The sequence below is a fragment of the Hyperolius riggenbachi genome, chromosome 9 (assembly GCF_040937935.1).
Source record: "Hyperolius riggenbachi isolate aHypRig1 chromosome 9, aHypRig1.pri, whole genome shotgun sequence".
Classification (NCBI taxonomy): Eukaryota; Metazoa; Chordata; class Amphibia; order Anura; family Hyperoliidae; genus Hyperolius; species Hyperolius riggenbachi.
The window spans coordinates 281,891,253-281,906,309 of NC_090654.1; the positions used below are offsets into that span (position 1 = coordinate 281,891,253).

Consider the following 15,057-nt stretch of genomic DNA (forward strand, 5'->3'; position numbering starts at 1 on the left):
CAGACGCAGGACGCAGCTGTGCACAGGGACGCGGTGGCCGCCCAGCTTTCAAGTGGTCTTCACTGCTTGCTGGAGGGTCATGGAAGGACAGCCCAAACACAGGATGACTGCAAGGGGCCACAAGAAGCCCCAGGTAAGTTAAAGAGAACCTGAACTGAGTAAATGATTTAAAACAAACACATGATGTACCTGCAAATGAATATTACATACTTACCTCGCCGTCAGTTTCTCTCAGAAGCTCACCCTTTCTTCTAACAATGATTCCTTCCTGTTCTGACAAGATTTTGTAAGAACTGAAATATTTCAGTTGCTGTCAGTTACAAACCAGTTTCTGTCAGTTATAAACCAGTTTCTGTCAGTTATAAACCAGTTGCTGTCAGTTTTATATCAGTTGCTGTCTGTCAGTTATGAATCAGTTGCTGTCAGTTTTGTATCAGTTGCTGTCAGTTATAAATCAGTTGCTGTCAGTTTTGTATCAGTTGCTGTCAGTTTTGTATCCGTTGCTGTCAGTTATAAATCAGTTGCTGTCAGTTTTGTATCAGTTGCTGTCAATTTTATATAAACCAGTTGCTGTCAGTTATAAATCAATAGATGTCAGTTATATATCAGTTGCTGTCAGGTTTATATCATTTGAGGTAAGTATAACGTGTGTTTATTTTGACTTTTAATTTACAGTTCAGGTTTTCTTTAAAGGAGTTGTCAGCCATAAAATGCTGCCCTCTCATATACTTACCCGGGACTTCCTCCAGCCCCTTGCAGCCGACGTGTCCCACGCCGCATCTCCGCTCCCAGCCGGCGGTCCGGGGTCCCCGCCGGTGCAGAGGCTGACCTCGAGGTCGTCCATACTACGCTTGCACGAGCGCCGCTGTCAATCAAGCCCACGTTGTTTGCGGTGTACTGCGCAGGCGCACTAGAGGAGGTCGGCCTCTGCACTGGCGGGGACCCCGGGCCGGCGGCTGCGAGTGGAGGTGAGGCGTGGGACATGGCTGCAAGGGGCTGGAGGAAGCCCCAGGTAAGTATATCAGGGGGCAGCATTTTAGGGTCCAGGGAATTTAAAAATAAAAAATCTACTTACATGGGGCTTCCTCCAGCCCCTGGCAGCTGTCCTGTGCTTTCGCCGCAGCTCCGGTGGTCCGGTCCTCTCTGGCGCAGATGCCGACCTCGCCAGGTCGGCATCTTCTTGCGCGCTAGAGTTGCACTGACATAATCCGGGCTGTCCTGAGCAGGCGCAGAACTACTGCGCGTGCGCATTACAGTTCGGATGACGTCAGCGCGACGCTGAGAGCTGCTTACGCTGGTGCAGTTGGCATCTTGAACGGGAGGGGACCCCGGGCCACTGACAGGGAGTGGAGCTGCGGCGAAGGCACAGGATGGCTGCCAGAGGCTGGAGGAAGCCCCGGGTAAATAGATGCTTTTTTTTTTATAGGAGCTTGGATGTGTCCTTTAGGCCTTGTTCACATTGCGTTCGGCTCGCGTGTCCGTCCAAGTTGGGCTTTTTATTCCGTGTTTTTTTTAAAGTGTTTTCCGGCGATTTTCTGCGTGTTCGCTCATTTTTGTGGGCGTTTTTGTAAGCTCTTTTGCAGAGCGCTTCCGTGTTTTGATTCGGAAAAAATAAATACAATGTTTTTTGGGGTTTTTTTAAACGCTCAAGCAATTGCTTGCCAAAGCAATTTTGTGAGCGTTATGCGTTTTCCTATACCTTCCATTGAGACAAATTGCCTCAAAAATGGCCCAAGCACCGCTTTTCTAAGCGGATCGCAAACCAACCGTTCAGATGTGAACTCTCTCATAGAGAATCATTGCACAAGCGCTTTCAGGGCGATTTTGAAAATCACCCGCGCTTAAAATTTTACAAAAATGCCATAATGTGAACAAGGCCTTAAAGGGGACCTGAAGTGAGAGGGATATGGAGGCCGCCTTGTTCTTTCCCTTATAAACAATGCCAGTTGCCTGGCTGTCATGGGGGATTACAGCAGGTAGGCACACCCTATGGGCAGCACAGAGAGCAGTCAGCAAAGGGTTAAGGCGGCGGCTCTCCCATGTGTTGGAGTGGGCGGAGCTCTGTGTGGAGGGGGCGGAGCCGCAGCAAGTTCAAGTCCTTCTTCTCCCAAAAATCCTGAGCGGCTCCGGACAGCGGCGGAGGAGGCAGCGGGCGGCGGAGGGGCACTCGCGGGGCAGACGAGGGACTTGGGCGACGGAGCAGGAGGAGAGCCGGAGCGGCGGCGGCCGGAGCCCCTCTCGGTGGTCTCGCGGTTGTCATGGTAACAGAGAGGGGCGGCAGGCCGGAGACAGGAGGAGGGGGAAGCGGCTGCTGAGCGGATCGCAGGATGGAGGACGGCGGCTTCTCCAGCTACAGCTCCATCTATGACACCAGCTCCCTCCTGCACTACTGCCAGGGTGAGTCCCCGGGGGTCCCAGCGTGCCAACCCTGCAGGGGGGCACCAGCACGTGACACACCTCCTGCCAATCTCACACTCTGCACAGAGCTGCCAGGGGGGCACCAGCACGTGACACACCTCCTGCCAGTCTCACACTCTGCACAGAGCTTCCAGGGGGGCACCAGCACGTGACACTGCCAGCCACACTCTGCACAGAGCTGCCAGGGGGGCACCAGCACGTGACACTGCCAGCCACACTCTGCACAGAGCTGCCAGGGGGGCACCAGCACGTCACACTGCCAGCCACACTCTGCACAGAGCTGCCAGGGGGGCACCAGCACGTGACACTGCCAGCCACACTCTGCACAGAGCTGCCAGGGGGGCACCAGCACGTGACACACCTGCCAGTCTCACACTCTGCACAGAGCTGCCAGGGGGGCACCAGCACATGACACTGCCAGTCACACTCTGCATAGAGCTGCCAGGGGGGCACCAGCAAGTGACACTGCCAGCCACACTCTGCGTAGAGCTGCCAGGGGGGCACCAGCACGTGACACTGCCAGTCACACTCTGCATAGAGCTGCCAGGGGGGCACCAGCACGTGACACTGCCAGTCACACTCTGCATAGAGCTGCCAGGGGGGCACCAGCACATGACACTGCCAGTCACACTCTGCATAGAGCTGCCAGGGGGGCACCAGCTTGTGACACTGCCAGCCACACTCTGCATAGAGCTGCCAGGGGGGCACCAGCACGTGACACTGCCAGTCACACTCTGCACAGAGCTGCCAGGGGGGCACCAGCACGTGACACACCTCCTGCCAGTCTCACACTCTGCACAGAGCTGCCAGGGGGGCACCAGCACGTGACACACCTCCTGCCAGTCTCACACTCTGCACAGAGCTGCCAGGGGGGCACCAGCACGTGACACACCTCCTGCCAGTCTCACACTCTGCACAGAGCTGCCAGGGGGGCACCAGCACGTGACACTGCCAGTCTCAGATTCTGCACAGAGCTGCCAGGGGGGCACCAGCACGTGACACTGCCAGTCACACTCTGCACAGAGCTGCCAGGGGGGCACCAGCACGTGACACTGCCAGTCACACTCTGCACAGAGCTGCCAGGGGGGCACCAGCTCGTGACACACCTGCCAGTCTCACACTCTGCACAGAGCTGCCAGGGGGGCACCAGCACGTGACACTGCCAGTCACACTCTGCACAGAGCTGCCAGGGGGGCACCAGCACGTGACACTGCCAGTCACACTCTGCACAGAGCTGCCAGGGGGGCACCAGCACGTGACACACCTACCAGTCTCACACTCTGCACAGAGCTGCCAGGGGGGCACCAGCACATGACACACCTCCTGCCAGCCTCACACTCTGCACAGAGCTGCCAGGGGGCACCAGCACGTGACACTGCCAGTCTCACACTCTGCACAGAGCTGCCAGGGGGGCACCAGCTCGTGACACACCTGCCAGTCTCACACTCTGCACAGAGCTGCCAGGGGGGCACCAGCACGTGACACACCTGCCAGTCTCACACTCTGCATAGAGCTGCCAGGGGGGCACCAGCACGTGACACTGCCAGTCTCACACTCTGCACAGAGCTGCCAGGGGGGCACCAGCACGTGACACTGCCAGCCACACTCTGCACAGAGCTGCCAGGGGGGCACCAGCACGTGACACTGCCAGTCTCACACTCTGCACAGAGCTGCCAGGGGGGCACCAGCACGTGACACTGCCAGCCACACTCTGCACAGAGCTGCCAGGGGGGCACCAGCACGTGACACTGCCAGCCACACTCTGCACAGAGCTGCCAGGGGGGCACCAGCACGTGACACTGCCAGTCTCACACTCTGCACAGAGCTGCCAGGGGGGCACCAGCACGTGACACACCTCCTACCAGTCTTACACTCTCCACAGAGCTGCCAGGGGGGCACCAGCATGTGACACTGCCAGCCACACTCTGCACAGAGCTGCCAGGGGGGCACCAGCATGTGACACACCTGCCAGTCTCACACTCTGCACAGAGCTGCCAGGGGGGCACCAGCACGTGACACTGCCAGCCACACTCTGCACAGAGCTGCCAGGGGGGCACCAGCACGTGACACTGCCAGTCACACTCTGCACAGAGCTGCCAGGGGGGCACCAGCACGTGACACTGCCAGTCACACTCTGCACAGAGCTGCCAGGGGGGCACCAGCACGTGACACTGTCAGTCACACACTCTGCACAGAGCTGCCAGGGGGCACCAGCATGTGACACTGCCAGTCACTCTGCACAGAGCTGCCAGGGGCCGGGGCACCAGCAAGTGACACTGCCAGTCTCAGACTCTGCACAGAGCTGCCAGGGGGGCACCAGCACGTGACACTGCCAGTCACACTCTGCACAGAGCTTCCAGGGGGGCACCAGCATGTGACACACCTGCCAGTCTCACACTCTGCATAGAGCTGCCAGGGGGGCACCAGCATGTGCCACTCTGCAGGGATGAAACTCACCAGCATGCCACCCACTGGCATCCATAGACTGGTACCCGCTGCATCTCTGTCATTAGGAGATGCCAAGGGACTTCATAGAGGTACCAGCATGCCACTAACTGGCATCTTATATTGCTTGACACTGGCACCCCCTGGCTGTGTATGGGGGCACCATAAAGGCGTCAGGGGTTATCAGTATGCCACCCACTGGCATTTATAGACTGGTACCCCCTGCCTCTCTGTCATTGGAAGCTGCCAGGGGTCTTCAGAGAGGTGCCAGCATGTCATCAGCTGGCATTTATATTGCTTGACACGGGCACCCCCTGGCTGTGTATGGGGGCGGGGTGGTCATCATGTCGCCCACTGGCATCCGTAGTCTGGTACCCCCTGCATCTCTGTCATTGGAAGTTGCTAGGGGTCTTCAGAGAGGTGCCAGCAATAATGGGGGCCTCCATAGAGGTTCCAGGGGGTGTCATCATGTCACTGGCATCCATAGACTGGTACCCCCTTCCTGTCTCTCATTTGGAGCTGCCAGGGGCATGTCATCAGCTGGCATTCATTTTTCTTGATTCTGGCACCCCCTGGCTGTGTACGGGGGACCCATAAAGGCGGCAGGGGGGCAAATGTTATTGTATTGTTATTGTATAGCAGCTGGTATTCTTGTTCTGTGAGACTGGCACTCCCTGAATATTTCATGGATGTGTGTGTGAACATTCTGGGGGCTCTATAGGTGTGCCAGGCATGTAATACATAAGGCACCAGTAGTTTCATGAGACTGGCACCCCTATACCAGTCTGGGGGCTGCATAGATGTGCCATGCTTCAGTTTTCTCCCCGGGCTCTTTTAGCCGGGCGCTCCACCCGGCTAGTTTTGTTGAGCACCCGGCTGTCATCGGCTCACCTCCTCCTATTCTGTAAGCAGAGTTGCACACAGAAGCAATGGCCCTGCATTCTCTCATCCGGCTAAAGCTGGCCACTAACGGTCCAATTTCTAGCAAAAAAATCGTTAGAGTGATCAGAAATTCTGATCGGACGAAAAACCGTTCACTACACCATCAACTAACCAATCATTGCTTCCTATCTATCACGACCACCAAGAAAATCCAAATTTTTGTTCGACGAAAATTCATTCGGGCGACATTTTTTTCACTCGTTCATAATCGATTGTGTCCACCAATGGAGATTATTTACAACCAATCCGATCAGACTTTCTGATCGCTCGAACGGTTTTTCGCTAGAAATTGGACCGTTAGTGGCCTGCTTAATATTTCATGCCACCCGGCTGGAAAAAAACTTTGTGGGGAGAACACTGTGCTTGTATCATACATCAGGCATCCCTAGATTCATGAGACTGGCACCTCCTTAGTCTGGGTCTTTATATATGCGCCAGGCCTGTATCTGCATATTATACATCTGCCAATACTCACCTGGGTGATGAGGTCTATGATCCTGGCACTCCCTGGCAGGGTCTCACTGGTGTGGCAGCAGTCAGACGGCCCTTCTGATATGCCAGGGGTATCAGTACAATATATGTCTGGCATCCACAAGTTCATGAGACTGGCATTTTCTGACTTGCAGCTTTGCCAGTGGTCAGTGCGTGGCAAAAAAACGGATATTTTGGGACAATAGGAACTGCATCTTTTGTCAGGACTTCCTAGAGATTCCAGCGGGGCGGTTATGAGTCTGTTAGAAACACAGTGTGCCTACCTGGCTTTTATTGTTGAATGATTCTCTGGCATAGCTATGTGGGCATTCACAGCCGGTGGCACTGCCCCTCTCTAACATTGCACTGTGGTTGTGGGTGACGGTGGCATGTTTTATTCACTTGGCATCTTTTAGTACCTCCTGCGTGTGTGGGAGCTGTCTGGTCTGATATAGAGGTGAAACTGGATATGACTATGCCACCACCTGGTAATGCGAATGAATGACACTGGCAGCCTGGTACTGTCCGTGGCTGTATGAGTGCACAGAGGGTGCCAGTATTACACGCTAGTATTCATAGTCTGTGACTTTGGTACTATGCTTTCTATCTGCGTCAGCACAAAGTGCTTTATAGACATGCCAAGGGCTTTAGCATGGTACACTCCTGATATTTATAGACCCCCCCCCCCAATAAAATACTAGGATTTTCTGACATGGCCCCCTGAGCATGGGGTACTTCACAGTATTGTCATAGGAGGGGGATAGGGGGGAGATGACTGTGTGTAAGCATATGACCATGTCACTGACTGCTACCCCAGACTTATCAGTGTATGACTGCCTGGCATTCGTTGTTCTGGCTACCTCTGACATGTGTGGCACCATGCCGTACTGTATAGCGCTCCCTATCTGCAGAACCAAGTTTTGGCTTCAGATCTGGGCCAGGACTATCTGCATGGAGTTTGTATTTTCTCTAGAGCATAGTTCTCAAACCCTGTCCTCAAGGCCCACCAACTACATGTTTTGTGGAAATCCACAGAGGTGGTTCTCTGCAAAACGTACTGTTGGTGGGCCCTGAGGACAGGGTTGGGGAACTCTGCTCTAAAGGATTGTGAGCTCCTTTTAGGACAGTCAGTGACATGACTATGTACTCTGTACAGTGCTGCAGAAGATGTCAATGCTGTATAAATACATAATAATAATATGGTAGGACATTAGACTATGACTATGGCAGGATTAGATTGTGAGCTCCTCTGAGGACAGTCAGTGACATGACTATGTACTCTGTAAAGTGGTACAGGAGAGGTCAGTGCTATGTACTAATTTCACAACAATTGCTTTATTATTGTGTGGATACGGATGCCTCACAGACCTGCATAGGAGAATGAACATGTGATCCTATGACAGCGGACTTTTCATAAGACTGGCACCCTCTTGGTGTTTTGTACAGACATGGCTTCTGAAGCATATTAAAAATTCTGCCTTTCTGTCTAGCTATTGAACTAGGCACAGCATCACAGACCTGCCCGGGGCCTATTGGTGTAGATATTACTGACCAGACTCTAAGCCGTGTTTATGAGAGAGAGTCTCTGCCAGGGCTGTGCCTGAAGCCATCTTATAGCTTGGCATAGTGTACCATGTGGCTATGCCAAGGGCCTCTGCATGCTGCTTCCTACCTGACTGTAAGTGGGGTATAGGGGACTGGCGTCCCCTGGCAGGAACCGGCTCACAGATCTGAAGCCAGACAGTACTCAGTAACTCCAGTGAAAATAATGTAATAAAAAAGTGCTTCATTTTTACAATAATTATGTATAAATGATTTAGTCAGTGTTTGCTCATTGTAAAATCTTTCTTCTCCCTGATTTACATTCTGACATTTATCACATGGTGACATTTTTACTGCTGGCAGGTGATGTCACTGGAAGTAGTTTCTGCTTGCTTTTTTTTTGGCAGTTGGAAACCGCTGTAAACAGCTATTTCCCACAATGCAACGAGGTTCACAGACAGGAAACTGGCAGGACCCTGGTGCTCACAGTTTTCTGTGGGAGGGGCTTCACCACAATATCAGCCATACAGCGCCCCCTGATGGTCCATTTGTGAAAAGGAAAAGATATCTCATGGGAAAGGGGGTATCAGCTACTGATTAGAATAAAGTTCAATCCTTCGTTAAAGGGAACCTAAACCTCATTTTTCCTTTTAAAGTAATACCAGTTGCCTGACTCTCCTGCTGATCCTCTGCCTCTAATACTTTTAGCCACAGCCCCTCAACAAGCATGCAGATCAGGTGCTCTGATTGAAGTCAGACTGGATTAGCTGCATGCTTGTTTCAGGTGTGAGATCCAGATACTACTGCAACAAATAGATCAGCAGGACTGCCAGGCAACTGGTATTGTTTAAAAGGAAACATCCATAACCCTCTCATTTTAGGTTCCCTTTAAAGTGGACCCAAATTAAAAATACAATATTTCAGAAATCTATTTTCTAAATTCTAATAATAAATAGCAGCCTTTTTTCAGCTGCCTGATGACAAATATTACATATTTTACATTTATTGGAGGAACCTCTCCCTTCTTTTCATATTGCCGGGATAGAATCCGGCAGACTGGTGGAGTAGGAGGTGTCTGGCAAAAGGGGAATTGTTAATGGCTGCCACCTGTATAACTCTAGTTAGGCCCGGTTCACATTAGCGTTCGTTGTCCGGATTCACCTGATCGGATCCGGATCGTATACTGTACAAACGGAACGGACGTTCCGCATAGCAATGCAAAGTCTATGCGGCCGTTCCGTACGGAACGGAGCCGGATCGGATCTGGACCCCGGACACTTTTCCAACATGCTCTATTTTTTGGGTCCGGATCATCCGGCTGACGCACCCGGACCGGAGCCTGACTGCACCGCCCAGCAATAGAAACCAATGGGAAACGGAAGGCACAGAACACACTGGCTATAAAAAACGGACGTTCTACCCCACTTCCTATGCGTATTTTAGCGGCCATTTCGGATGGGGACACATGGGCCCAGCATATCTGGAGTGGAGCAGCAGTGACACACGTGCTGGAGCTGTTTGGCAGAATATCGGAGGTGGAGGTGAGGCCTACAGCGGAGGAACCTGATTCTACAGGTGCACCTTCTGCTGACCTCCCAGACCCCAACAATATTTATATAGTTTGTATCTCTTTTACCAAACGGATCCGGATCGCAGCCGTATTCATACCTGATGCAAACGGACCGGATCGGAACCGTACGCTTCCGATCCGGTCCGTTCTTTACAGAAACGCAAGTGTGAACGGGGCCTTATGAAAAGAGAAGGGTGAAAAGCATGCACTGAAATGCTCATAGGCTTGAAGGAGTGTTTATTTATCTTTGTATGTGTCAGAGTGTTGCAACTAAATATTTTGAATTAAAAAAAATGTTTGGTTTGGGTCCGCTTGAAAGTTCCTTAGCAAATCACAGCCGCGACCAGAAATGTTTACTTTTTACATGCACCCCCCCCCCCCCCCCCCAGTATTCAATAGTGCACAAGAGTCTCTGGCCGTAGCCTGGCATGCTGGTGGAGTCTTGTGCCCCCGCTCTGGCTGGCTGCCCCCTTAGTTGTATATTTATGCACCCCTCCCCCCTTCTGTTGTTTTGGTAGGGGGTTCCCTTCCAGCGATTCGGCTAAAATCTGCTTTGAATCACTGAAGCTCAAAGGTCCCTTTTATGTCTAAATGCACACGTGCTTTCCGTGCACTTGCGGAACGCGGGCCGCTGCAATCCTTTCCATACCTTATACTCTGTGCCATTGTCAGCATGGCTGGGAACTAAGGGAAAATATAAACAGTATATTGCACCAAACTATAGACCTAGATTATCATTTAGTATATAGCGCCAACATCTTCTGCAGCGCTGTACAGAGAATATTGTCTGTCCCTCAGAGAAGCTCGCAATCTAGTCCTTACCATAGCCATATCTCTATGTATGTATCGTAGTTGAGGACCAATTTAGGGGAAGCCAATTAACTTATCTGTATGTTTTTGGGATGTGAGAAGAAATCGAAGTGCCCGGAGGAAACCTATCCCGTGCAGATGTTGACCTGGCTGGGCCAAATTTAAAGAGGAACTCCAGTGAAAATAATGCAATAAAAAAAGTGCTTCATTTTTACCATAATTATGTATAAATGATTTAGTCAGTGTTTGCTCATTGTAAAATCTTTCCTCTCCCCGATTTACATTCTGACATTTATTACATGGTGACATTTTTACTGTGGGCAGGTTATGTAGCTGCTCCTGGCTGTTTTGGCTGTTAGAGACAGCTGTAAACAGCTAATTCCTGTCTGTGAACCTTGTTACATTGTAACAAACTGCCAAAAGTACCACGGTCCCAGAGCTTCTTGTGGGAGGGGTTTCAGCATAAAATCAGTCATACAGCGCCCCCTGATGGTCTGTTTGTGAAAAGCATTATATTTCTCATGTAAAAGGGGGTATCAGCTACTGATTGGGATAAAGTTCAATTCTTGGTTGGAGTTTCTCTTTAATCTTGACCCTTTTCTGCGAAAGCAGCACTGGGACAGATAAATATTAAACTGCTCCACTGCCCTACTCTGCAGGAGGGGGAGGAGCTGCCCCCCCATTGGTCGCTATAGTTACGCCACTTAGTTTGAGACTGTTCAATAAATGTGAAATCTTAATAAACAATTTGGCCTGCAACTTAGACTATGTTATTAGATTTTGGCCCCTTATGTGGTTGAGTTTGACACTCCTGGTCTAGAAGGTAGTGGGTTGGAGACTCTAGTATGAGGCAGGGAACCTCCAATGCTGCCTATAGAAATGTATAGGACCGTCTGAAACGGTGTGTTTTGAGAGAATGTTTAAAGGTTTCCAGGCTTGGAGCCTGATGGACAGGCTGGGGGAGAGAGTTCCAAAGAAGAGGTGATGCTCGTGAGAAGTCCTGAATGCGGGATTGAGAGGAAGTCTTTAAGCTGCAGCACAGTGGCGCAGTGGATAGCACTCTCTGGGCCCCTCGCTGTATGTCTGTAGAATGTGGGCGGAAACCCTAGTGCCCTGCAGGGCTGTGGAGTCAGAGCAATTTTGGGTACCCAGAGACAGTCGGAGGTTTCATAAACTGAGGAATCAGTTGGATGGTTTTGTACCAACTCCACATTCCTGGTGCCCAGAGGAAAGCCATGCAAACGCAGGGAGAACATACAAACTCCATGCAGATAGTGTACTGGCTGGGATTAGAACCCAGAGACCCAGCGCTGCAAGGTGAGATTTTCTTATTCCTAATGCAGCCTGCTGGATTGGAATATATATGATACCCTAATTGCAGATGCCTTAAATGGAAACCGAAACCAAGAACATAACTTCATCCCAATTAGTAGCTGATACCCCCTTTCCCATGAGAATTTTTTTCCTTTTCTCAAGCGGATCATCAGGGGGCGCTGTATGGCTGATATTGTGGTGAAACCCCTCCCACAAATGATGTCAGCGCCTTACAGCACTGAGGTACTGACATCACACTGTGGGAGCCTTGTTGCATTGTGGGAAATAACAACAGCTGTTTACAACTGCCCAAAAAAGCAAGCAGCAGCTTCTTCCACTGACATCACCTGCCAGCAGTAAAAATGTCACCATGTGGTAAATGTCAGAATGTAAATCAGGGAGAGGAAAGATTTTACAATCGGCAAACACAGACTAAATCCTTTATACATAATTATTGTTTTTTTTATTACATTATTTTCACTGGAGTTCCTCTTTAATCGTTCAGGTCCTTTGTGTGCACGGGGCATGCTGGGCCTTGTAGTTTCCTCACAGCCGTACCCTCTGCCAGCTTCTGCGCTAAACTGTTTTGGCTGGAGGGTATTGAGTATTGTCTGGCGCGGCGGATTGTTGTGATGTGTTGGCGTTCGTACCAGTAGGCAGCGTTTAACAATTATAATTCTGTCAGATGCTGAACCGTGCATCGGAGGGAGGGATTTCCTCCCGCAGCGTGCCAGGAGCGCAGACACGGCGGCGGATCGCTGGAATGCGATCATGCAGACGCTGTATAAATACTCGTTATGGATTATTGCTCCTGTTTACGGCGACAAGCATCAGAAGGCTTCATCCCTTTGATGTGACAGATCGGGGGGTGAAGTTGGTGTCACGGATCCGCATCGTGTGTCTGCTGCCGTCAGGATTAAGCGCTGTAATTACGATGGGATTGCAGATTGTGGATTTTGGTTTACTGCGTGCAAGTGACATCCACATTCTGTTTGTAGAAGGCTTTTCAACAAAGTTTTGTGTATGAACTTCTGCAGTAGTTTATAAAGTACATAGGGCTTGATTCAGTAAACGGTGCTAACCTACTTAGCACGCCTAAAGACTTTAGGCGTGGTAACCAGGGTGCTAAGTAGGTTAGCACTGTTTCTCAAATCAGATCGCGCACAAAGACCCGCGCGCAAGACTTTGCGCGCGCACAGCGCAGTTCGCGCGGAACGTCGCATAGATGTAAATGGGCACTTCGCGTGCACGGAGTTGTGCGCACGCAAAACTTTGCACGCGATCTGATTTTAACACGCCCAAACTGAGTTAAGGCGTGATAATGGCCTTTTCAGAAGCGTGCTAGCAGTTAGCACTGCTTACTGAATCGAGCCCACAGTCATGTCACTGACTGTCCTCAGAGGAGCTCACAATCTAATCCTACCATAGTCCTAGTCTAATGTCCTATCATATTATTATTATTATTATTATTATTATATAGCACTGATTTTTTATGCAGCACTTTATACATATTCATGTCACTGACTGATCCTCTGCCTCAAACACTTTCAGCCATAGCCCCTGAACAAGCATGCACCAGATAAGATGTTTCTGTCATTATTGTCAGATCTGACTGGATTAGCTGCATGCTTGTTTCTGATGTGATTCAGATACTACTGCAGACTAATAGATCAGCAGGGCTGCCAGTCAACTGGTATTATTTAAAAAAATAAATAAATATGGCAACTTTTGATATACTTCTCACTTCAGGTTCCCTTTAAGTCATGAAGCTGTTCTCGGGTAAGTATGAAAATCAGCGGTGGTAGAAACGTTGCCGCCCGGGCCGCCTATGCACAGACACGTGATGTGTGAGAATTTCTTGCATATTTCTCCCCTCTCTGCGCTCCTGTGGCTGTGAGATGCCATTAGTGGGATGCACGGCATTATGTGCGGTTTCTCCAGCTCAGGGCGTGGCTGGAGTGATGGGGAAGCCGTATGGGAGAGTTTATAAAACTCTTTCCAGCGCAGCTTTCATGAATTTCCCAGCATCCTTTGAAGCTGGTCTGTCTTTTCCTGGGATTAGCAGGGGCTGCGGTGACTTCACAGCCCATGCAGAGGATGCCGCGCGGTGACTGTTGTCTGGGACATAATATGCCTATTGTAGGCCACAGAGGAGCACTTTCTGCAGATAGTGAGGACCAAAGCCAACAGACCAGTTTCATTAACCCTTCTCTGTCTGCGACAACGCAACTGCAGAGTTCAAACAGACTTTTTAAAGAGGAACTGTCGCGAAAATGTTAACATTTAAAACCCATACAAATAAGTACATTTCTCCAGTGCTGGGCCGAAATTACGCATGAGCGTAATTACGCATCGTAATTCAATATAAATTTACGCGTAAGAGCTATGCGTAAATTACGGTCTTACGCGTAATTATTTACGCGTAAGCAGTAAAGTGGTATCGTAATTACACTGTCTACCGTAATTGCTAGGTATGCGTAATTTTACGAACACCTACGCGTAATTTTACGCGTAATTACTAACGTACTAACATCCTAAGCAACCAATAATATCTTCTCCCGCCCTTCAGTATAAGCGTACGTTTTGACGCATACGTATGATATGTACGCAATAACTGTCACATTGACGGCTATTGCGTACATATCGTCCGTATGCGTAAAAAAATACGCATTAATGGGTATTACGGCACTACGCGTAACATCGTAGTGTAATCGCCTACATTACGGTATCCTTACGCGTAACTGCGTAAGTTTACGCGTAATTACAGTGATGTACCGTAGATAATTTCCTACGCCGTAAATGCGTAATAGCGTAAAATTACGCGTAATGATCCGTAAGCGTAGATTTTTCCATTACGACCAGCACTGCATTTCTCCCAGAGTAAATGAGCCATAACATTACTTTTCTCCTATGTTGCTGTCACTTACAGTAGGTAGAAGAAATCTAACATTACCGACAGGTTTTGGGCTAGTCCATTTCTTCATGGGGGATTCTCAGCATGGCCTTCATTTTTAATAAAGACACTCCCTGAAAAAGATTTATACAAAGATGCTGACCAGCCTCCCTGCTCACCATACACTTCTTTGGCAGTTGGACAACTGCCATTCACTAAGTGTTTTTAAAAAAAAAAAAAAAAAAGAAAACCAAAATCTGTCGGTAATGACTGATTTCTACTACTTACTGTAAGTGACAGCAACATAGGAGAAAAGTCATTTATGGCTCATTTTACTGTGGAAGAAACATACCACACGCACAGACACACAGACAAACACACACACACGTACACACACGTTTTAATTTTAAGATTTTCGCAACAGTGGTCCTTTAGGTCTCTTTCACACTTGGACGTTGCGTTTTAGGGGGCGTTCAGGCCGCATAACGTGCCCCTAACGCAACGTATGGTGGTGTTGAAGTTGGACGTCAGATTGAGCCGCGTTATGCGGCTCTCGGTGCGCTGTTTTCGTTCTATCTATACTGATAGAACAGCTGCTCCAGGATAGTGATAGGAAGTCCGGATCTATTCAAGGATTCGGATGATTCGAATC

At 49.9% G+C, this 15,057-nt stretch overlaps 1 protein-coding gene across 9 annotated transcripts in view; it reads left to right on the plus strand.

The window, feature by feature from the left end:
- EML1 (EMAP like 1) overlaps positions 1–15,057 on the plus strand; it is a 190,830-nt gene that overhangs the window by 35,620 nt on the left and 140,153 nt on the right. The window contains exon 1 of one of the 9 annotated variants that reach the window (XM_068254676.1): positions 2,118–2,397. The exons of the other annotated variants lie outside the window; for them this stretch is intronic. Within the exon in view, the coding sequence (XP_068110777.1) occupies positions 2,328–2,397 (70 nt within the window). The 5' untranslated portion in view covers positions 2,118–2,327. Of the gene's footprint in view, positions 1–2,117; positions 2,398–15,057 lie in introns of those variants that run through there. 9 annotated transcript variants of the gene reach the window in all.